General features: G+C 43.2%; 1 protein-coding gene across 1 annotated transcript; it reads right to left on the bottom strand.

Annotated features, from left to right (window-relative positions):
* Positions 1–23,114: 23,114 nt before the first annotated feature.
* Positions 23,115–23,900, bottom strand: lrrc3 (leucine rich repeat containing 3). The gene has a single exon (XM_020526293.2). The coding sequence runs from the start codon at positions 23,898–23,900 to the stop codon at positions 23,115–23,117; it is 786 nt and encodes a 261-aa protein (XP_020381882.1).
* Between the last annotated feature and the right edge of the window lie 655 nt (positions 23,901–24,555).

Here is a 24,555-nt window from a genome sequence, read left to right on the forward strand (position 1 = left end):
ATCTCCATACAGCTAATTTTGCTATCATCCAGTGTTTGTATAGTTTACTTTTAGCATTCAAGATTTCTTGGCTTTGAGAATTGTATTGTTTTAAAAATTCAATATGCGGGTGGGCTAACATTTCATGACCAGAGGCCACAGTCACTAACATTGCACTACCCTAGTCTAAAGATGTCTCTAGAAATCACTCAATGTTGTATTTATTTGTTTTAGCTGTAAATAAACCACAAGAGCTTCAAATCAATGGAATCCAAGTACCTAGTTCGTGTTATGTATAGGTAGCCCAGCAATCACTAGGCACACCATCTTTGTTGTTCACCATGTAGATTCTGTGCTGTGCACAGCACAACACCTCTACATCTGAAAAAGAATTCTTCGGCACCGCTCTCTGCTTTCTGTCCCATAACCATTTTAAATTCAGGTTGCTACTGTAGTAATCCTATGTGATTTAATTTTGGGAACTGGTCCTGATGCAGTGCTTTGTCGAACAACTTTTGAAAATGTATGCACAAAACACCGACCACAATATCTTCATCAGCCCTTTCGATTACTTCACCAGCTAATTTAGTTGATCACCATTTCCCTTTAATAAGTATATGCTGACTTCTACTTGCTATAGGAATAGAGCTAGCTTTATCCATTTCACAGCAATGGCACTGTCTGGAGGACCAACAAGGTCTGAATAAGAAAAGGGCCGTCTTTCAGGCCATCGATCCTCTTTGTCTTCTCATACACATCAACTTACTGATAGCATTGAAATCAGCCCACCCCACTTGAATATTTCAGTGGAGTTACAGGTCAGTCAGCTACCTGGAAATCTCTTTGGCCATGCTTTCCTTGCGGTTTTCTCTCTACTCTCACCTCTGAGTCAGAAGGTGGTGAATTCTAATGACACCCAAGGGCATGTGCACACACTCCAGACTACCGATAGGCTGCTGTACTGTCAGAGATGCCCTGTTCCACGTTAACTTCAAATCTCAAAGGGTCGTGAATCTGTGGAATTCCCTTCCACAGAATGTGGGTGCCAGGACATTGAGTAAATTTAAGGAGGAGGTAGATAGATTTTTAATTAGTAACGGATTGAAGGGTTCTGGGTAGCGGGCAGGGAAGTGGAGTTGAGGCCGAGAGGAGATCAAGCCATGATCATGTTATATGGCAGAGTGGGCTAGAGGAGCTGAATTTCCCACTTCTGCTCCTGGTTCTTACATTCTAACCTATTTGTTCCATCAGCTGGATGCATTATTGAAGAAGAGCCAGGAGATTCTCGCAAATTGGACTCAAAGGGTCTGTTTCCATTCTGTATGTCTGTGCCTCTATGCATCAGGACCAAGGCAAAGGAACAGACGTTATCTCATTGTTGATTGCGGGAGCTGGCTGCACATCAGTTGGCTGCCACGTTTCCTCCATGGCTCAATGTTTCTGAGATTCAATGGGCCGAATGGCCTAATTCTGCTCCTATATCTTATGGAACCATGGTGATGTTCGAGTTGATTCTGAGCTGATTTGCTCGGCTGGTCTGTCAGTAATATTGTATCAACTTACATTAAATCTACAGACCATAAACAGATCACTTCACCTGTGTTAGTTCGTGATGATGTTCCTGCTTCATCTTTTAAACGATCCCTATTAATATAACCGTCTAGTCTTTTATCTCTCGTGTGTTTATCCCCTTAAATGCAACACCTCAATTCCTCCTTGTGGTATCGAATTCCATATTCCCCGGAAAAAGAAGTTGCTCTCAAATTCCTGGTGGAATTTAGTAGTGACCATCCGCCATTTATATCTCCTGGTTTTTGGCCTCCCTCAGAAGTGGAAAACTGGGTTTGAATTTTTCACTGGAGGTGAACTCCAAACCTCCACTTGCTGTCCCATCACTGCCCAAACTCCATTTTGCCGGCCCTGTGCACAACCATGAAACCGTCGTGGGGTCTACTTGCCGACAGGTTAACCGAGGGAATGAGGGAAGAGCTATACCTTCCCTCTTATAGCTGCCGACCAACTTGCCTGGCAGCTTTCGGCATCCCAAGTGTGCCACTGGAAGCAATGGCCACTGGTGGGCAATGTTGGTGGGGAGGGTATGGAATACCTTGCGGGACCTCTGATTTGTACCTGTGCCCTGAACTTCCACCCCGAACAATGAAACGCAGACAGCTGGCGCCAGGCTCACCCACCGTGGGTCAAATTTTAAAGGTGCTGGTGGGGTTGGGTGGGTAGAGATTAAGTGGTCATGAATTGGCTGCTTAAAGACCTCAATTGACCTGGAGTGGATGGGCTTCCTGATGCCTCTCGCACTGCTGGTACAATTGCAGCATGAGCAGGGGCAGGCGCAGTCAGGGGTTGGCGCAGGTTGTGATACGAGTGGCAAGACAATCAACTTTTACAGCACATGTCCTCCGCCAGCCATCCCATCTCAACAGGGTTTGTAAAATCCAGCCGTTTGTATCAGAAGACATTTTTGACAGGTGTTCAAAGAAGGCTATTTATGAAAGCAAACATCTTCAGGAGAATCGTTTTCAATGCTGTTGATTAAGGGCTAGATGTTTGGCCAGGCCCAAGGGAGAAATGGGTTACATGGTGGTTCAGTGGTTAGCACTGCTGCCTCACAGCACCAGGGACCTGGGTTTTATTCCACCCTTGGCCGACTGTCTTTGTTGAGTTTGCACGTTCTCCCCGTGTCTGCGTGGGTTTCCTTCGGGTGCTCCCCCAATCCAAAGAAGTGCAGGTTAGGTGGATTGGCCATGCTAAATTGCGTCATGGTGTCCAGGGAGGTGTAGGCTGGGTGGGTTAGCCAAGGGAAATGCAGGGTTACAGAGACGGGATGGGTCTGGGTGGGACACTCTTTGTAGGATCAGTTCAGAACTGATGGACTGAATCGGCTTCTTTTGGCATCGTAGCGATTCTCTGAACTTTCTTGCTCTTCTTTGAAGGTATGTCTTCAAACAGAGAAAAGCGTTACATCGAATAATCAAGCTTTCCTGATGTCCCGGTTGCTATGGTTTCCGTGTTTGTTGACTCGATGCAACATATGATAACATAATATTACAAGTCATTTTGCTCTCCATCATGAGCAGAAATCTGCGCAATAAAATAAATTATCACCTTTTGCAGCTTTATTTGGTGATTTACAAGTACCAACTTGTTTGCGACATGTCTTTATGGCGATTGCTGTGGACCAGTGCAGTCACTCTGAGAATTATTCCTTGCATGTAACCGATCTTATTTTGCATTTTAATTATGACTGATTAATATTATAAATAGAACAGGTTCTTGACACCTTCTGCAATTGGACTCCTCCCAGCCCATCTGCTGCTTTTACATTCGGATCTTTAAGTCATGCTTGAGGAAAGAAAGAAGCACAAGTCCAAACTCTGCAAGATTTGAGCTAGTGTGTCTTACCAACAGGAGAGTGAACCTATGACAGGGACCTTTTGTCACAGCCTTTCCTTAATGAAACCTGAGGCCCATTGCTTTCAAGGCGTGGTCTGTGGGATTAATCTAGAAATTAGCCACTGCAATATTCCTATCCAACCAGCTCATTGCTTCAGACACTTGATGTTGTTATTATTTTAAGGTGACCAGGTTCCAGAATCATAAGAGATTGCTGGGAGGGAGGCATTCAGATATCTGGATCATTGGGATCCCTCCCAGGGCAAGAGAGACCCATACAAAAAGCACAAAAACCTGGAGGGGGCACCAACATCCTGGTGGGGATGTTTGCTAGATCCCTGCAACACCACCAACCCCCCCACCCTGCCTCCACCCCCCGGGGGGTGGGGTTTAAACTAGTACAGCAGGGGGAGTGGGAACCGGAGCAGCATGTGAGGAAAAAGCAGAGGTTAAAAGGATGAACAAGCAGGGCCATTTTACTGAACAAAGTAGGACTGTAAAAAAAGTGCATCCAGTACGACAGGAGGGAGAAATAATAAAATCATGCTGAAGCACAGGACAAAGTGTACAGTCAAAATTAGAGTTCTTTATACAAAAGCATGGAGTGTAAGAAACAAATTAAATGAGCTGCAAGGCACAGATTCAAATTACAAACTGTGGTATGGTAGCCATTACAGAGACATGGCTGCAGGATGGTCAGGGCTGGGAACTAAACATACCAGGTAAATGAGGTCTACACAGGAAATAGAGAAAACGGCAGAGGGGGTGATGTAGCATTATTGGTCTATGAAAGCAGTTCTGGAGAAAGATGCAGTGGTTTTTGTCGAGATTCATCCCAAGCAGGTCTGTGACACAGATCTCTGTGCTCTACGGTCTATTCACTGAGACACACACCGAGACAAACATCAGCTGCGCCTGGAGAACCATCAACTCAGAGAAAGACTCTCTTTGGTCTGCCTGAAACTTGCTGGTCTTCCGGTTGAAAGAGTTGACCGTAACCAAGTGTTGTAGCATGGCATATTCCACGATCTGGGACAATGTCCTGAGGGACATACTGAAGCTTTGGTCAGTTACCACTAAAGCACAGTGGGGAAAGACCACCATCTAAGGTCTTTCTGCCAAAGTACAACAGGGGTCTATTCGGTTCTCGGACCCTCATAGCCTCGGATATATGTAAATAGTTCCAAGCATAATTAAGAAATGCCTTCAGCTTAGTTGTAACTATCGAGAAAGTCAAAGCCCAACGTTTGTTTTCTTCTCTGTATACAAAAACTGTATATGTCCAAACCGCTTTAGTAACTGTGTATGTATGTAAAGAGTTCCTTTTTCATGAATGAAGTATATATTTGCAAAAAAAACGCTAATTAGAGACAGAATCACTTCGATGGTGAGGTAGGATACAATGAGGGGAAAACACCCAGTGGAGTCACCTTGGGTGAACTGAGGAACCGTTAAGCAACTAAAATCACAATAGGTATCATATTTAGACCCCCTGATCAGAACTCAGAAGTGCTGGATTGTATAAATGTTGAAATTAGGCAACTATGTAGCAAAGGCAAAGGAATATTAATTGGGGAATTTTAATCTTAATATACTCTGGAAGAGACAGAAAAGCACCCACCAGAAATTAGATTTCTAGAATGTGTCCAGAATCGTTTCCTGTGGCAATATGCGACAAGGGGACAAGCAATATTAGACCTAGTGATGAGCAATGAACCTGATTTAACTAGTGATCTAATTGTTCGTGAGCATTTGTCAAATAGTGATCGAAGCATGATCAAGTTTCGTGAAGCATTATAAAAGACAATCTGAGGTCAGATACTAGAAGTTTATAATTTAGTAAGGTCAACTTTAGTGGGATGAGACAGAGACTGTCCACAGTAAACTGGGAATCTCTGCTACTAGATAAAACAAAAGACAAACAGTGGGGAGTGTTCAAAGAAGCATTTAATGCTATCGAAAATCAGTTTATACTCATGAAAAGCTCCACCTCACAAAAAAAAAAGCAGCCATGGACATCGAATAAGGTAAGGGATATCATAAACTTAAAATAAACGGCTTATAAAATGCAAAGAACAGTACAAATCCTACAGAATGGGTCAAACACAAAGACCGACAAAGGGCTACAAAGTGGCTTACAAGGGCAGCTAAAAAGGATTATGAGAAGAAACTTGCAAGAGACATTAAACATAATGATAGGTTTAATCATTATATAAGGGGAACATGGCTGGTTAAGAGTACTATTGGTCCACTGAACACTGAGAGTGGGGATATTGTCAATGACAATGGGGAAATGGTGGACACGCTAGACGATAATTTTGCTTCAGTGTTCACAGATGAAAAGGAGAATAGTTTGCCAGAAGTCCCAAAGAAATTAACATAGGATCAGGGACACAGTCTAAACTGAAATAGCTTCAGTAAATCATCATTATTGGTGAAATTAATGGGGCTGAAGAGTGACAAATCCTATGATTCTATGACCAATCTCAAGGATCTGATGGTTTCCCTCCATGTTGTTAAAGGAGGTAGGACAGCACATTGCCAATGCCCTAACCATAACCTGAAAGAGATCCCTGGATTCAGTAGTTGTATCTCTGGATTGGAAATTTGCTTGTGTTGCTCCACTATTTAAGAAGGGTGACAGAGGGAAACCAGGGAATTACAGATTAGTTAGCCTGCCATCTGTGGTGAGGAAATCATTGGAGTCTATAATCGAGGATAGGGTAACTCATCACCTCAGTTAATCAGAGAGAGTCAGCATGGATTCATGAAGGGTAGGTCATGCTTGACAAACCTCAGAGTTTTTTGAAGAGTTGAAAAGGTGGAGGACAGAGGTCAGTTCATGGATGTTGTTTACATGGACTTCCAGAAGGCTTTTGATAAAGTCCCACAGAAGAGATTGTTAGCTAAGATGGAAGCTCACAGAACTGACATTAAATTGATGACATGGATATGAAACTGGTTGATTGGCAGGAAACAGAGAGTTGGAATAATGGGTAAGTACTCAACTTGGCAGGATGTGACTAGTAGTATCCTGTATGGATCTGTGTTGGGGCCTCAATTATTCACAATATTCATTAACAACTTGGATAATGGCATAAAAAGTCAAATATCTAAATTCACTGATGACACAAAATTGGGCAGCATTGATGACAGCATAAAATTACAACAGGATATTGATAGATTAGGTGAATGGGCAAAGCTGGGGCAAATGAATTTTAATGTAAGCAAGTGTCAGGCTATTCATTTTTGACCAGAAAGGATAGATCAGGGAACAAAGTTAAATACAATGGATATCTGTTGAGATTTGGGTGTTCAGGTACATAGCTCTTTAAAATGCCATGAACAGGTACAGAACATAGTAAAGACTATTGGAATGCTAGCCTTCATATCTAAAGGCCTGGAGTTTAGGGATGCAGATATTACACCACAGTTATACAAACCCTAGCTAGAACCCACTTAGAGTATTATGAACAAATTTGGGCACCAAATCTTAGGAAGGCTGTTTTGGTCCTGGAGAGAGTTCAACACAGGTTTTACATGGATGATATATGGACTTTAGGGATTAAGTTATGAGGAGGGAGTAGACAAATTAGGGCTTTATTCTCTAGAATTTAGAAGAGTGATCTAACCGAGGCCTTCAGGATATTAACAGAGATAGACAGAGCACCTATGCATTCTGCATAAGGCTGTTGTATGTCTATTTAAACCCCATTTGGACACAGCTTTTGTTTCTTTACCATCCCATTACCACCCACTTTGGGTCTTTCACCACGAAACCCTTTCTCATTTATACTCTCCTGCTCTCCACTCTAACACAGACCTTCCTCTTTGTCATTTCCCTCCCTGTCCACTGGCTCAAAACTTATTCCATTTGATCTTCCTTCAGTTCTGACGAAAGGTCATTTCAGATTAAAATGCTGCCTATGAAGTATTCTGCTGGACTAGTTTATAACTCGAAACGCATTTACCCAGGTCGTCTTACTTTGTGAGATAAACAAAGGACTGCACGGTTCAAACATAGTTTTATTGAGATACTTACAAGTTAAAGAAATAACTCTTACACAACAAATTAAGTTAACTACTCAGCAAACCAGGCCTACTGCCTATAAAAAGACACATATACTACCTGCTCTGGTGGTTTTGATTTGGTTCTAGTCAATTCACCGAGTTCTGTGGACAGGTGAACTCAATCTTCTTGGTTTGAAGATGGAGCTCAACAGGTCCTTCTTCCGTTGTCACGGATTTTTTTTACTCATTACACAGGATGAGGGTGTTGCTGGCTAGGGAGCATTTATTGCCCATCCGAGAGGGCAGTTAAGTGTCAACCACGTTGCTTTGGGTCTGGAGTCACATGTAGGCCAGACCAGGTAAGGATGGCAGTTTCCTTCCCTAAAGCATGTTAGTGGATCAGATGATTTCCAATGATTGACAATGGATTCATGGTCATCATTAGACCCTTCATTCCAGATTTTTTTAAAATTGAATTCAAATTCAACCATCTGCTGTGGCAGCACTCAAATCCAGGTCCCCAGAACATTACCTGGGTCTGCAGATTAACAATCCAACAATAAAGCCGCTAGGCCATTGCCGCTCCCTTCAGGATTACAAGTCTCAGCCAGCCAGACCCATCTGCGCAGAGAGTTGTCTCCAGCTGTCCATTCTTATCCCTTTCTGTGCCTCTCTGGAATATTCTCTGGCTTCAGTTAAAGGGATCACAGAGCAGGGGTCACAGCATCCAATGAGGTTAAACCAGGTCAAGCTAGGTGCACATATCCCCTTTCAAGATTTGATTAATCAAAGGTGCCAAGGAGTCCGGCTGAAACTGGGGAATACACAAATGTAAGGTCTTTTCTAATTGTTCTTGCTGAGTACCTCTTGATGGGTTTCAGGTCATAATGACTCTCTCATTGCGAAGGTCAAGCATCCCTGTTCAGTTTGAAAGACTGGTCTAGGCTGGTCCCTGTTGGCTTTTGACCTGTGGTAACCTTGGCATCTTTGCATTCCATCAGGTCCTGCTTGTAGAAACTGTGCTCAATTTAGAATGAGACAACAAGGTGCAGGGCTGGATGAACACAGCAGGCCAAGCAGCATCATAGGAGCAGAGAGGCTGACGTTTCGGGCCTGTGTCCAGTTTTATGTTAGGCCTAGCTGCTTAGGCTGTCGGCCATTTGGCCACAGCTGAAAACATTAACTCTGTTTCTCCCCACACAAGCTGCCTGACCATTTGAGTTTTTCCAGCACTGTTAGTTTTTATTTCATATTTCAAACATCTGCAGTATTTTGCTTTTGTGTTACAGTCACAGCACAGCTGGAGGTTATTTATCTGAAAGGCACATTGCCTGCTCTTTATCTGTGAATAATTTAGCAGAGCCCATTCCTCCTGCTTTTTATCTGGACATCTCCAAATGTTTCTGTTCATCTACTTCTCTAAATCCCTTTTGAAAGCCATGGTTGCAGCTGCTCCCACCACATCTTCAAGCGATGCGTTCCAGATCCTAACCACTCACTGCTTAGATAGGCATTTGCAGAGCAATGGTAGTGTTCTTGCCTCTGAGCCAGGAGGTCAGGGTCCAAATCCCATGTGCTCCCAAGATGTGTAATAACACCTCTGAATAGGTTGACAAGGAAAATGTCTAGATAGGATTTTCCACATGTAGCCTTTGGTTCTCTTGCCAATCACCTCAAATGTGCCACTTTTGTCATCGAAACCCTCTCTAATAGGAACAACATCTATTCCATCCAGACGCCTCATCATTTTGCACATTTGGGATTAATTGCTTCGCTAAAATACTAAAGTTTGGTGCAATGTATGTTTAAGGTGAGAGGAGAAAGATTTAAAAAGGGCGTGAGAGGCAACTATTTTACACAGAGAGTGGTTCATAAGTGGAATTAGCTTCCAGAGGAAGTGGTGGATGTGGGTACAGTTACAACATTTAAAAGACATTTGGATAAGTACATGAATAAGAAATGTTTGAAGGGATATAGGCCAAGCGCAGGCAGTGGGACTAGTTTAGTTTGGAATTATGGTCGCCATGGACTCCTTGGACTGTCTGTTTCCATGCTGTATGACTCTTATGACCCTATAACATGCACACAGAGGAAGGAAGGATCAAGTGATTTGAAGTATCGTTAGATTTTTGGTAATTAGTCCCCAGTTAAAAAGCTCATTTGATTTCATTAATCATCTAATTTATCATGTAGTTAGTGTGGCTTTAAACGCATAATATTTTGACAATGATGACCGTCACATTGATCCCCGATATGGAGAGATTGTCTTATGAGCAAAGGCTAAACTGTTTGGGACTCTACTCACTGGAGTTTAGAAGAAGAAGAGGTGATCTCATTGAAATATATAGGATTCTCAAGGGACACGACGGAGTAAATGCTGAGAGGATGTTTCCCCTCATGGGAGAGTCTAGGACGAGGGGGTGCAGTCTAAGAATAAAAGGAACCAATTTAAAACTGAGATGAGGGGCAATTTCTTCTCTCAGAAAGTTGAGAGCCTTTGGAACTCCTTGCTACAGAGAGCTGTGGGAGCACAGTCCTTGTATACATTTAAGGCTGAGAAAGATACGTTCTTGATCACTAGGGGAATCAAGGGTTATGGGAAAAGGCAGGAAAGTGGATGTGAGGAATGTTGGATCAGCCATGATCCAATTGAATGGTAGAGCAGAATGGAGCAGCCAAAGGGCTTAATCCTGTTCCTATTTATTCTGGTCTTATTGTTATGGCCTTATCACTTTGAGTCCATGCTTTGATCGATGTCTTTATTTCTTGACCTGGTTTAGTTTTGCACACATTCAAACAGGATCTGGAAAGATACATTCAAAGCTTTCACTCTCCTAAATTGGTGGTGCAGTGGACAGTGAAGAAAGTTACCTCAGACTACAACAGGAGGGGCTGAAGAATGGCAGATGGAGTTTAATTTAGATAAATGTGAGGTGCTAGATTTTGGTAGGGCAAATCAGGGCAAGACTTATACACTTAATGTAAGGTCCTGGGGAATGTTGTCAAACAAAGAGACCTTGGGGTACAGGTTCACAGTTCCTTGAAAGTGGAGTCACAGGTAGGCAGGATAATTAAGAAGGCGTTTTGTATGCTGGCCTTTATTGGTCAGTGCATTGAGTATAGGAGCTGGGAGGTCATGTTGCAGCTGTACAGGACATTGGTTAGGCCACTTTTGGAGTATTGCATGCAATTCTGGTCTCCTTCCTATAGGAAGGATGTTATAAAACTTGAAAAAGTTCAGAAAAGATTTACAAGGATGTTGCCATGGTTGGAGGGTTTGAGCTATAGCGAGAGGTTGAATAGATTGGAGCTATTTTCCCTGGAGGGTCAGAAGCTGAGGGGTGACCTTATAGATTTATAACATAATGAGAGGCTTGGACAGGGTGAATAGCCAAAGTCGTTTTCCCAGGATAGGGAATTCCAAAACTAGAGGGCACAGGTTTAAGGTGAAAGGGGAAAGATTTAAAAGGGACATAAGGGGGCAACATTTTATCACAGAGGGTGGTGCATGTAGGGAATGAGTTGCAGTTTGGTACAATTACAACATTTAAAAGGCATTGGAATGTGTTCATGAATAGGAAGGATTTGGAGGGACACGCGCTAAATGCTGGCAAATGGGACTGGATTAATTTAGGATATCTGGTCGGCATGGACGAGTTGGACCGAAGGGTCTGTTTCCATGCTGTACGGCTCTATAACTCTATCACTCACAGAAATCTCAATTTTTTTTAATCCTGTTTTATAATTGAATGTGCAAATCACACCATTTCCATGCTTTATAATCTGAGTAATATTTGTGTCACCTTGACTCAATTAGTAATGCTTTCACTTCTGAATCAGAAACTGCAGTTTTTGGATTTCAGCACATCTACAGACTGACACTTCAGTGAAGGGCTGCAATGTTGAGGTGATCTCCTTCACATAAAATGGTAAACCCTAAACCTTGTTTCGATTGCTCTGACTCTCTTGTTTTATGATACTCCTTCAAACGCAGCTCTTGGATCAAGCTTTTGGTCTCCTGTCCTAATTCTCCTTATGTGCTTGCTGCTTGTAGCCACTCCCAGCAGGCGATCTGCTGTCACAATCAATGGTTTTGCATCACCCTCACACATCTACTGTTGGCTGTCTGTAACCACACTGCGACCCCCATTATCCACCTTCACCTAGGTCAATCCCTCCACCTGCCACTCTTTACTTTATCCTCCCAGAGAGATCTCTGTAGCTTTTCCGATCAAAACTGGCAAAATGCTGATATTTTCTGTTCTGGATATTGTTTTGCAGAGGTCTTTTTCAGTATTGCAGTTTCAAAGCACCTCTAACCCACCCAAAAGGCTGTGTTTTCTCCCAGGGACCTTTACTTGTTATTCCACGTTACTGAGACTTACAGGAAATTGAATTAAATGGAGCATCTTATGAGTGTTTTCCTGGTTTTGGGAAGCCTCGGGAAGCACCCTACATTGTTGTAATTTCTTGCTCTATTCTTCAGGAAAGCTGACATTTCTTTCCTACATTTTTTTTTCATGGGATAAATCTGATGTCCGTGCACCAGCATGTGTTGCACACCTGTATATATGGGTAGGGGATGTGATGGTGTAACGGTAATATCATTGGCTCAGCTATACATGAACCATAGGCTGAAGGTCTGGGGAATTTTTTCTGTTGAATTCGAATATCACCACCTGCCACATTTGTGAACCTGATTTTGTTTCAAAAATATGACAATCTACAGTAGTTTCACAGTCACTGCCACTAATGACTAACTTTCATTTGCAGGCTTTGTTTTGAATTGAATGGAAATTCCAGTAGCTGCTAGTTGGATTTGAACTCTCAGCCCCAGGTTGCTAGCTTGTTGACATTGCCACAAAGCCACCATCACTTTGCCTTCTAAAGCAGCTCAAGGACAGCTCTTGTCAGGAAAGAGAGTGATAAACGGTTGGTTTAATGTGAAGGGAGAACAGAGTGAGATAGATGAAAGTAACTGCAATCTTTCTTGTTCGGTATGTGAGCAGTGAGAGAGAGATGGAGGAGAACGAAGAAGGAAGGTTGGATATGAGGAACGCCTGTGTCCCATCTTCTTCAGCATTGCCAGGGCATCGACAATGCCCCTGTTCACACAACTTGTACAGGCATAAAGTGGGGGGAAATGGAAAGTTCAGACTCCCTCACTTGCAGTTTCTGTCTCGTACCTCATCCCGCAAGCAAGAATGGAGTGTGTTGCTGGAGACCTTGTGAGGTATTCACAGAATGTGCCTGTCACAGTGAAATGTCTCAGATTTAGATTTTATTGTCATGTGTATTGAAGTACAGGAGTACAGTGAAAAGTGTAGAATGCCACCACACACACTACTATCTTAGGTACAAAAGTACCTAGGTACAAAAACCTTAGGGACAAAGTAGTAAGAGAAATAGAGTTAAAAAGTTAAGTATTACCTTCATAGAATAAGTAGAAAAATAAGGTAATAGTTAACATTAAGGTCTTTCTTCATTTCAACTAGAAAATAAAGGAATTAATCTTTTACGAGGCGTGGCAGTGACAACAGTAATGCGAGGACAGGACCTGCAGTGTGTAGGGAGACAGAGTATGCTATGCCTCTCTAATCTGGGAGAGCAAAGGGAGCCGGGAATAGGAGAATTGTGAGCGCTGAAGCCTCAGCTCTTGCAGGGAAGGAGAGATCAAAATGGATTGAGACACTTGACAACTTACCATGACAACGCTAATGAAGCTGTAGGCCTCCTTTCTGCGTTTCAGTCACGTTCTCGGAACTAACCTCCCACACTGGTCTATTCCTACTGGTGGCTGAGGTGTGATTTGGAAGGTTTTCTGTCCCAGGACAAATTCTTGCTTAATTTCCTTCCTTTTGTCAGCACCACAACACCAGGGCCTCCATTGCTGGGTCTAAGAGCTTCTCTGCCTCTCCATTTTAGACATAGGGAATAATAACTTGGATTTATACACCACTTTTCATAACCTGAAGCGATTACAAAGTGTTTGACAGCCAATTAAGTCCTTTTGAAGTAGAGCTCCATTGTACGTATTGGCTAACAGTACAGTGCAGTACTGAGGAAGCACTGCAGTGCTGAAGGTGCAGTTTGTCAGATAAAACATTAAGCTAAAGCCATGTTTTGCCATTCAGATGGTTAAAGAAACTGCCCTAGTACCATTTCAAAGAAGAACTGGAAATTCTGTTTCGTTATTTGCCGATTTTTATCACTCAGCCAACATGATGAGCAGCTGATCATTATCTCTCTGGTTTGTTTTTTTTGCGGGATCTTGCTTTCTGTAAGTTGGGCTGCCTCATAGCCTATAATAGAATAGCACTTCAAAAGTGCATCATTGGTTGTAAAACAGCTTTGGGCAATCGAAGACTGTGGAAGGTGCATTGAAATATAAGTCTTTTCATTCTTTCCTTTTCGGCCTGTTTAGGGGCAGTGTGGTGGCTCAGTGGTTAGTACAACTGCCTCACAGTGCCAAGGACCTGAGTTCAATACTAGCCTTGGGTGAATGTGTGGAGTTTGCACATTCTGCATGGGCATTCCCCCCACAGTCCAAAGATGTGCAGGTTAGGTGGATTGGCCATGCTAAATTGCCTGTAGTGTCAAGGGATGTGCAGGCTAGGTGGGTTAGCCATGGGAACTGCAGGGATGGGGTGGGATGCTCTTTGAAGGGTCATTGTGGACTAGATTGGCTGAATAGCCTGCTTCCACATTGTAGGGGTTCTACGTTTGGCAGTACTGTCAGAAAATATTCACTCCCAATTGAATATGCAATTAAATATTATTTCATATTGCATGAATTCAAGCTGAACATGTTGTCAGCTCATTATACATATGTTCTGAAGGAGATTGTGCACTCAATCATGAGCTAATGAGCCCAGTCTGTTGACTATTAAACCTCAGGCAAACAGAGTGAATTGGGCAGATACACAGCAACAGAATGTGCCACTCAGCCTGGTAACTGAGTGTGGCAGTAATTATTGGTGCATGTTGTATCTGCACAGCAAGTTTTTTACTCTCCCATTTGCAGTGAGAACCAATTTGCATGAAAAAGGGGGATTTGACATAGTTGTTTAACTCAACGTTTTCAGTTTCCTGACCAATCGCAAAACCGATAGTGTGGTTTTTACAAGAGGCAGAATTAAACCAGGAAATATGGGGTGGTAAGGTGGGTCAGTGATTAGCAATACTGACTCACAGGACCTCGGTTCGATTCCACCCTCAGGCGCCTGTCTATGTGGAGTTTGCACATTCTCCCCATGTCTGCGTGGGTTTCCTCTGCTGCTCCGGTTTCCTCCCACAGTCCAAAGATGTGCAGGTTAGGCAGATTAGCCATGCTAAATTGCCCACAGTGTCCAGGGATGTGCAGGCTAGGTGGGTTAGCCATGGGAAATGCAGGATAACAGGAATAGAGGAGTGGGTCTGGGTGGGATGCTCTTCAAAGGGTCAGTGTGGACACAACGAGTCAAATGGCCTGCTTCCACACTGTCAGGGTTCTATGATTCTCAGGAAAATCACAATCACCAGAGAAATTGTGCTGTGTAAATTGTTGGAGCTATGACTGACAAGTCCCTGAGTCCAGAGAGACTACATCCTAGGGTGTTAGAAGCAGTGGCTCACAGGATAGTTGATATATTAATTTTAATTTTCCAAAATTCCCTCAATTCGCGGGGATCCCATTTGATTGGAAGGTAGTGAACATTAGTCTTTTATTCAAAAAGATAGGGAGAGAGAAAGCAGGAAACTGCAGGCCAGTTAGCTTAATATCTGTCATAGAAAAAAATGCTCAAAGTTATTATTAAAGCAGTTATAGCAGGACATTTAGATAAGCTCAAGATAAGCAGCAGGGTCCACAGGGTTTTAGCATCCTAGAGCTGTACAGCATAGAAACAGATCCTTCGGTCCAACTCGTCCATGTCAGATATCCCAAATTAATCGAGTCTCATTTGCCAGCATTTGGCCCATATCCCTCTAAACCTTTTCTATTCATGTACCCATCCAGATGCCTTTTAAATATTGTGATTGTATCAGCCTCCACCGCTTTCTCTGGCTGCTTGTTCCACCACCCTTTGTGTGAAAAAGCTAACCCTTAAGTCCCTTTTAAATCTTTTGTCTCTCACCTTGAGACTATGCCCTTCTAGTTTTGGACTCTCTTACACTGGGAAAAAGATCTTAGCTATTCACCCTATCCTCATGCACCTCATGATTTTGTAAACCTCAATAAGATGACCATCAGCCTCCGACGCTCCAGGGAAAATAACCCCAGCCTATTCAGCCTCTCCCTATAGCTCAAACCCTCCAACTCCAGCAAAATTCTTGTAGATCTTTTCTGCACTCTTCCAAGTTTAACAATATGTTTCCTTTGGCAGGGAGACCAGAATTGAATGCAGTTTTCCAAAAGTGGCCTAACCAATGTCCTGTACAGCTGAAACATGACATTTCAACTCCTATACTCAATTTACTGACTGTGAAAGGGAAATCATGTTTGCGTAATCTTTAAGGAGGTGACATGTGCCGTGGAAGGGGAACCAGCAGATGTGTTATAATTAGATTTTCTGAAGTTAATTGGTGTAGTGCTATAGCACTGAGGAGAACAAAAGCTCACGGTATAGTCAGTACATATTGACACGTTTAGAACATTGGCCGGCTAACAGGAAGCAGAGAGTAGGCATAAATCTGTATTTTCTGGTTGGCAAGGTGTAATGGTGGTATGCCACAGGGATCAAAACTGGGGCATCAACTGTTTACAATTTATAGAAATGACTTCGGCGAAGGGACGGAAGTTATGATTGCTAAATTTGCTAACGACACAAAGATCCTCTCATTCTCCTCTCTCCAGGCACCTTCTCATATCGCCATCAACACTGACACCCACCTTCACCTTTCTACCACTTCACACTCATCCTCACAATCCCCTTCCAGAAATGATGCTGTTTCCTTCTCGTTGAGCAATCCTTCCCTCACTCCCATAACTCTCCGCTTTCTTGGGTTGTGGATCCTCCCTCCCAGCCTCTTTGTGTGAAGGAACGTTTCCTGACCTCACCCCCCTTGCTGACCTCCTTGAAGAGGTAATGGCCTAGCGGTATTATCAGTGGACTGTTAATCCAGAAACCCAGGTAATATCCCAGGGACCCGGGTTTGAATCCTGCCACAGCAGATGGTGGAATTTGAATTCAACAAATATCTGGAATTAGGAATCTAATGATGACCATGAATCCATTGCTAATTATCAGGAAAAACCCATCTGATTCACTAATGTCCTTTAGGGATGGAAACTGCCATCCTTACTTGGTCTGGCCTACATGTGACTCCAGACCCACAACAATGTGGTTGACCCTGAGCTGCCCTCTGGGAACTTAGGGATGGGCAATAAATGCTGCCTAGCCAGCGATGCCCTCATTCAGTGAATGAATAAATTAAAAAAAACATGGCTCTTATTTTAAGTGTTGAAACAAAGGTAGGACATTAAGTTGTGAAGAGGACGGAAAGCGAGGCCCCGAGAAAGATATAGACAGATTAAGTGAGTAGGTGAAGTGGATACAAATGGAGTGTAATGTCGAAAAATGAGAAGTCATACATTGTAGCAGAAACATAAAATAAAAAGCATGTTGTGAGCGATTGCAGGGCTCCGAGATGCGGAGATGTCTGGGTGCATGAATCACAGGAGGTTAGAACGTAAGTACTGCAAGTAATCAGGAAAGCGAGTAGAATGATGTCATTTATCATAAGGATGGTGACCTCCTGACCTGGTGTGTGGTGTGGTGACCTCCCGATCTCCCACAGCTGCCTCCCAGCATGGCGTGATCTGGATCCAGGGTCCAGTGCGGACAGAAAGCTAAGTGCCAGGCGTGGTCTGTTCTACTGAATTTTTATTATGTAATGCTGGACATTTTATTTCTCTACTGTCTAAGATCTTGTAACGAAGGAAGCTGTGCCTAGATACCTCTGTATCTAAGTCGGCGTTGTAATTGGCGACGTATAAACTTTTCACTATGCTCATTGAATATATGTGACAATAAAGACTATTCTATTCTATTCTAATGTTATGCTTCAGTTATGCAGGGCATTGGTGAGACTGCATCTGGAGTACCGTGAACAGAATTGGATTTATGATTTAAGGACAATATCAATGCATCAGAGGTAGTTCAGAGAAATTTTACTTGACTAAAATCTCGAATTGGAGGTAAGATTGAACAGACTAGGCTTGTTATCTGTTGAAGTTTAGAGGAGTAGGAGGCAACTTGATTAAAACATCTAAGATCCTGCGGGGTTGTGACAGTTTGGAGGTGGTATTTCCTTTTATTGGAGAATTTAGAACTGGCAGTAACTGTTGAAAAGTAAGCAGTTGTTCATTTAAAATGGAGATGAGATGAGATATTTTTCTCCGAGAGGGCAATAAATCTTTGGGACTCTCTTTCTGAAAATGTGGTCGATCCAGACAATTTTTAAGGCAGTTTCTTGATCAATAAATTCTTGCTAAACAAAGGGTGAAAAGTCATTGGGGCAGGTAGGAATGTGAGTTTGAGGTTACAATCTGATCAGCCACGATCCTATTGAATGGCAAATCAAGCTCAAGGAGTTGAGTTGCTTATTCCTATTCCCAATTCATATCAGCCTTTGTTCCTGTGTTAAGTATGACACTCTACCCCAGTCAAACTCATACTCCTGTAATCTCACCCCACAACATTGCTCCCCATTATCCCATCGCCCTTGGTGATCTCCCCCTTCTCCCTGTTCAAAGGGCCTGGGCACAATATTTATTATTCTTCCTAAATTGCCCTTGATGGTTTGCTGGTGAGCTGCATTCTTGAACAAATTGCTGCCTTTAGGGTGGACCAATAGTGCTGTTAGGAAGTTCCAGGACCTAGTGACAGTGAAGGAATGGTGATATGTTTCCAAGTTGGCCGGGGCACAGTGATTAGCACTGCTGCCTCACAGTACCAGGGACCTGGGTTCAATTCCAGCCTCAGGTGACTGTCTGTGTGGAGTTTGCACATTCTCCCCGTGTCTGCGTGGGTTTCCTCTGGGTGCTCCAACTTCCTCCCACAGTCCACAGATATGCAGGTTAGGTAGATTGGCCGTGCTAAATTGCCCATAGTATCCCGGGATGTGCAGGTTAGGTGGGTTAGCCATGGGAAATGCAGGGTTACAGAGATAGGGTGGGTGGGGGAGTTGAGTCTGGATGGGATACTCTTCAGAGGGTCTGTGTGGACTTGATGGGACGAATGGCCTGCTTTCACGCTGTAGGGATTCTATGATTTTATGAAATCAGGATGGCGAGTGGCTCGGAGGGGAACTTGCAGGTGAGTGGTGTTCCAATTTGTATCTGTTGTGCTCATCTTTCAAGGTAGTAGAGGGTATTGGTTTGGGAGGTGCTATTGAAGGGAGTTAGCGGGATCCTATTTGGAAATGGTTCACACTGCTGCCACTTGTGTGTTGGTGGAGGAGGGAGTGAATATTGAAGGTGGCAATCATAAAGGCTGCTTTGTCCTGGATGGCATTGCACATCTCAAACATTATCGAAGCTGCACCCATCCAGGCAAGTGGGGAGTATTCCATCACACTCCTGATTTGTGCCTTGTAGATGGTGAACAAGCTTTGGGGAATAAAGAGGTTAGGTACTCACCATAGTATTCCTAGCCTCTGACCTGCTCTTGTAACCATAGCCTTTGTATGGCCAGTCCAGTTCAGTTTCTGGTTAATGGTAACCTCCAGGCTCTTGATAGCTTTGGGACTGGGGAGTGGAGGTGTTCAGTGATGGTAATGATATTTAATGTCAAAGGACAATGGTTAGATTCTGTCCTGTGGGAGATGGTCATTGCCTAGCACTTGAATGCCGCAAATGTCACTTGCCACTTATCAGCCCGAGCCTGGGTGTTGTTGTCCAGGTCTTGCTGAATATGAACATGGACAACGTCAGTAAATATCATCCCTTCTGCAGTCTCAGGAACTTCACGATATCATACCACCAAGCAATCCCATGTCCGTTTGTGGAACATTTCCCTGGGCCGGCATTGGTTAAAAGAGCTGAGGAACCAGTCACCTCAATGAGAATAATTCTCATTAGGTTACATTTTGTTTTAGATTAGGGCCTGCATGTGACAGCTCATTAATGTGGCTGAAGCAAAAAAAAACTCCAATCACAGAACATCTGTCATCAACATTACACTAAAACTGAAATGGTCGCTGGCACTTGACTGCTAGTTATCCAAGGGTGCTGAACAAGAAGTACTGTCAACATTGTAATTAGAGACTCAGTGAGGACCATGGTTTGGAAAGAAATCCTTCTCATGTTCAGGAATGCTGGGAATACACAGCCAGTCAGTCAGTATTTGCAGGGAGGGGGACACATTGACATTTTGACTGAGGATTCTTCCGGTTAAACATGTCTTTACACTTTTGATACATTCTGCAAGGTGATGTTTCTCCTCCTGAGAGAGACCAAACTAGGGCCCAACAATATGATGTGAAAAAAAGAAAGTGCTGGAGAAACTCGGCAAGTCTGGCAGCATCTGCGGAGAGAGAAACAGGTGTTAATGCTTCAAGCCCAGTGTGACCCTTCTTCAGAACAACAAAATGATAGTCACTAATAAATCCAGTACAGAATTCAAGAGAAATGTCCTTACTCGGAGAACGATTAGAATATGGACCTCACTACCTCATGGAGTAATTGGGATGAAAAGCATGGATTTATTGAATGGGAAACTGGACAAGCAGGGAAAGGAGAAAAGAATAGAAAGATAGGTTAAAGCACAAGATGAAGTAAGGTGGGAAGGGTCTTGTGTGAAGAATAAACGTCCGTATGGAAGATTTGGGCTGTATGGCCTGCACCTGCATTGTGCAATGTATGTAATTTTTGGTTAATGTGTAAACTACTTTGTGAATCTGATTTTAAAAACGCTTGGAGGTAATCCCAATCCTGTGTGACTGTGTGAAATGGATAATAGGGAATTGACAGATAGTGGAAAAAATAATCAAGGGAGAAGTTTGGTAATAACCACATCTGTGTTGCTTTTAAAAATGTTTAGCTTTAAAGAACAACATTTTGAATGGGAAATAGTGTTGTGATTCTACCTGGCGTTTAATTTGCTGTAGTACTATAAGCTGCACTCTTATAGAAACCAGTTGGTCTGCTGTATTGTAAACTTCATAACTTATTGTGTGCTTTATTGTTTTCAAAAAAACTAACCCATGGACTTAATCAAACCCTGAGGAACAACTGGTTATCAAAACATTGTCATTAATCTGATACTTTGCATTATCCCAAAAGGTTAAAATTATCTCTACTCTGTGAATCCTGAGGCTTCTTCTGGAATACTGTATCCAGTTCTGGTTGCCCAGTTATAAGAAGGATATTATTAAGTTGGAGAGGGTTCAGAGGAGATTTACCAGGATGTTGCCGGGTGTGGAAGGTTTGAGTTATAAAGAAAGGTTGGAAAGGCTAGGACTTTTTTCACTGGAGCACAGGAGGTTGAGAGGTGACCTTATAGAAGTTTATAAAATCATGAGGGGTATAGATAGGGTTAATGGTAGGTATCTTTTCCCTCAGATGGGGATTTCAGACCAGGGGGAACATTTTTAAGTTGAAAGGAGAGAGATTTGAAAAAGACATAGGGCAATTTTTTTGCTCAGAAGGTGGTTTGTGTGTGGAATGAACCTCCTGAGGAAGTGATGAACGTGGGTACAATTACAATGTTTGAAAGACATTTGGATGGATAAATGAATAGAAAAGGTTTGGAGAGATATGGACCAGGAGAGGCAGGTGGGACTAATTTTGTTTGGAATTATGTTCAGTACGGACTGGTTGGACCAAAGGGTCTGTTTTTGTACTGTATCACCCTATGACTCTATGTGATGCAGACGCCATAACATTGTACTCCACAATCAATCATTGTTCGCTCCTACAGTGTAATGATTGCTAATTTAGTTCTGTGGGTGGTACAGAAGCACAAAATGGGGGTTCAAGTCTCATTCCAGTGTATAAACATGAGCCAGGTTGAATATAAAAATAATGGAACATTACTTTCAAAGAAAATGATATCCTTTAGACAATTGGCCAAACTTAGCTCTAATCTGCTGGATGTCAGGCATCTGTCAAAGGATGCAAGTTCTCTCAGTATCTAACATTCCTTCCTTTATGATTAGAAAATTAGCCTGTTACAAATCTCATTAGCTATTTGTAGAACTTGGTCTGCTTATAATGGCTGTTTTGTTTCATGTATGAGAAACTTGCTTAAACCATTGCATTGAGTTCCTAATGATTCATTTTATGATGAGACTGCAATGTGCATAAAAGGAAAAGACTTGCATTTATATGACACCATTCCCAAGTCCCAAAGCACCTTTACAGCTAACTAAATAAACTTGAAGAATGCTCCTGTTGCGTTGTTGGAAAAGGAACAACCAATTTACACACATGGTAACATGATAATGAACCAGATAATCAGTTTTTAATGATATTGATTGAAGCATAAATATTGATCAGGACACTGGAGAGAACTTGCTTCTCTCCAGAGCGTTGCTTGAAGGTGAATGGTGACCAGGATATCATTCAATGCTGCATAATTTGTTTATTTTTTAAATAGATGACAAGTAGGAACTTTACTTTGTCCTGAATATTTAATTGGAAATAAAAATTAAATTACCTCCCAATTCAGTTTGCAGTTTCTTGACGTACAGCCAATCTGAGATGTTGTGAGGTATAAACAGGATCACTACAATAAATCTTCCCTGTCCTTAGCTTCTGATAACATCAGTCAGTTGCTGTTATTCCTAAAAATAACCCAAGCTGTAAATTATACACAAACCAAAATTTTTCATGCAGAACGGTAGCCCTTAAAGAGATTGTAACTGCCTCAAATTAGACTATACCTAAGCCCATGTCCACTATATACAACAGTCAAGTATTCAGTCCATACTGGAATATGAGTGGCACTGACTAGTCTGGCATTTATTGCCCACCTCTAATTGCCCTTGAATGTGCTGCCTTCCAGGACGTTGGTCCCAGTCTTCCTGTCTCATTGGGAATGAGCATTGGATGATGTACATGGGGACACTGTGGATATCCTGGCTCACAGACGTACGTATGCATTGCTGATAAAGTCGACATTTTACAGTGGTCTGATTCCCAGCAGCCAGGAACCCTCCTCTCGTGTCTCTGACGGGTACATGGGACATGCAAGACCCTCTCCGTCCACCCAGTCAGAATGACACTCCCCGCCCCATACCCCTGTCCACCTCAAGATTGCTAAGGAACATTCACCTACCCACCTCCTCCATTGACTGTGCTCAGTAGTACACCCTTCCCTCCTCCCAATGTGTAAAGACCTCTACGCCCTCCCTCCCACCCTGTCATGCCACTCCCTGACTGTGGACGGGCCTGCTGCCTGGTTCTGAGTGTTAAAACGCTTTGATCTGCAGCACCACCATAGCCTTCAGGTTTCCCAGGTCTTCTGAGGAATCAGCCACCTAACCCCGCACCCTCCATTTCACAAACCTGGCTCAGGTAAGAAGACAGTCATATTTTGTCGTCTACCAAAGTCACCACAGCTCTTTCGTTCTGACAGCTTTATTAGGAACTTCAAACGCACAGAGAGAAAAAAAATCATAGAAAAGGTCAAAGGGCGTAAATCTCTAATTAGCAAATGAGGCACTTGTGGTTGAGCCAGGAGCACTGCTGACTCATCCAGTATTAAGGTCGCATAGGTGTCACACAATCTGTCTCACAGTACAGTACTGATGGTGTCAAACTCCTTGGTGATCTGTGTGCTCGGGAGCGACTTAAGGTACTCGAGGTGACGCCTGGCGTCTTCCTGATTCTGGCGCACGTAGTACACAATGTAGGAGATGACCATGGTGAACCAGCCGAACATGGTGATGAACATGGCGACGTCGGTCGTCTTCTGGTGGATGTTGCAGAAGTTGATACCTGAATCGAGGATCTGGATGAGCGGCTGGCCAGCGTACTCCTCCTGCACCGAGGAGTGGCAGATGAAGTCGTTGACCGTTTCCGGGTCAAGGGTCAGCTCCTCGATGATCTGCTGCAGCGAACATTCACAGTGCCACGGGTTGTCCGAGAGTCGGATCTTTGCTTTAATTTTACTGAAGGCCTCCTTTGGCACACTCTGGATCCTGTTGCTCGACAGATCAAGCATCTTGAGGCCCTCGGGGATTCCTTTGAATGCTTCAATATCTATTGACTCAATGGCGTTTTTGGATAAATCCAGTTCCTTGAGTAGGGAGAGGTCCTTGAAGGCATTGCTGGGTATTTTGGTTATCCGGTTGGAGTTGAGATGTAAGGTCACGGTGTCAGCAGGGAGGTCCTTGGGGATTTCCTTCAAGTTCTTGCCGGAGCAGCGCACAAATTTGCCGTTCTTTTCGAAACACTGGCAGCTCCTGGGGCACGTGCTGGTGACCACCTGAAGCAAAGAGAAGGCCAGCAGGAAACTACCCAAGGCCATCGACTGTGCGACCTTGAACCGGAGCCATGTCAAGCTGCCCCGCGACATGGTGAGAAGAAGGTCTCAACGCAACCCATTAGAGTAGCTCATCCATTCCAAGAACAGCCAAGTCACTTGAGGGGGCCAGCTTCAAGTACCAGAAGAGACCCTGTGGACTAAAGGAAAATAGGATGGTGAGATTACACCAACAACCATTCCCTCTTTCCATAGAACGATCTAGGACCTAATGCACTGAAACCGTTAAATAGGTCTTCAATACTTTTCCAATGCATCCAGGGCCATTTCCTTTAGTACTCTGGGATGTAAATGATCAGGTCCTGATGATTTGTCAGGCTTTAACCCTGTTAATTCCCCTGTTAGTTAAGTCCAGATAGAGCACCATTTTTGTGCCAATACTGATTTCCTTCAATTCTGGCCTCCCGTTGGACCTTTGGGTCTTAGGCTGGTGTTTATCCTCACAGCCTGATCATCCAATGCCATCTGCGTATTTCCTTGTCTAATTATCTCATCTCCATTAATTGCATCTGTGCTATTCACCTCAAGCACAACATGAGAGCGAGTTCTTACTGCTCTCTTGAATTCCTTGTTGGATTTATTCCCTAAGACTGGGTTATATTCATGGATGATTCATTTGGATGTCCCTCTGCAAGTTATCATCTCTGCTCAGATTACAATGGGAGCACCAGACATCGGAATCACCCTG

Source organism: Rhincodon typus, chromosome 7 (assembly GCF_021869965.1).
Source record: "Rhincodon typus isolate 14 chromosome 7, sRhiTyp1.1, whole genome shotgun sequence".
Taxonomy (NCBI): Eukaryota; Metazoa; Chordata; class Chondrichthyes; order Orectolobiformes; family Rhincodontidae; genus Rhincodon; species Rhincodon typus.

Bases quoted from the DNA above. Each gene is read 5' to 3' on its own strand.
- lrrc3 (XM_020526293.2), bottom strand. From the start codon at position 23,900: ATGTCGCGGGGCAGCTTGACATGGCTCCGGTTCAAGGTCGCACAGTCG.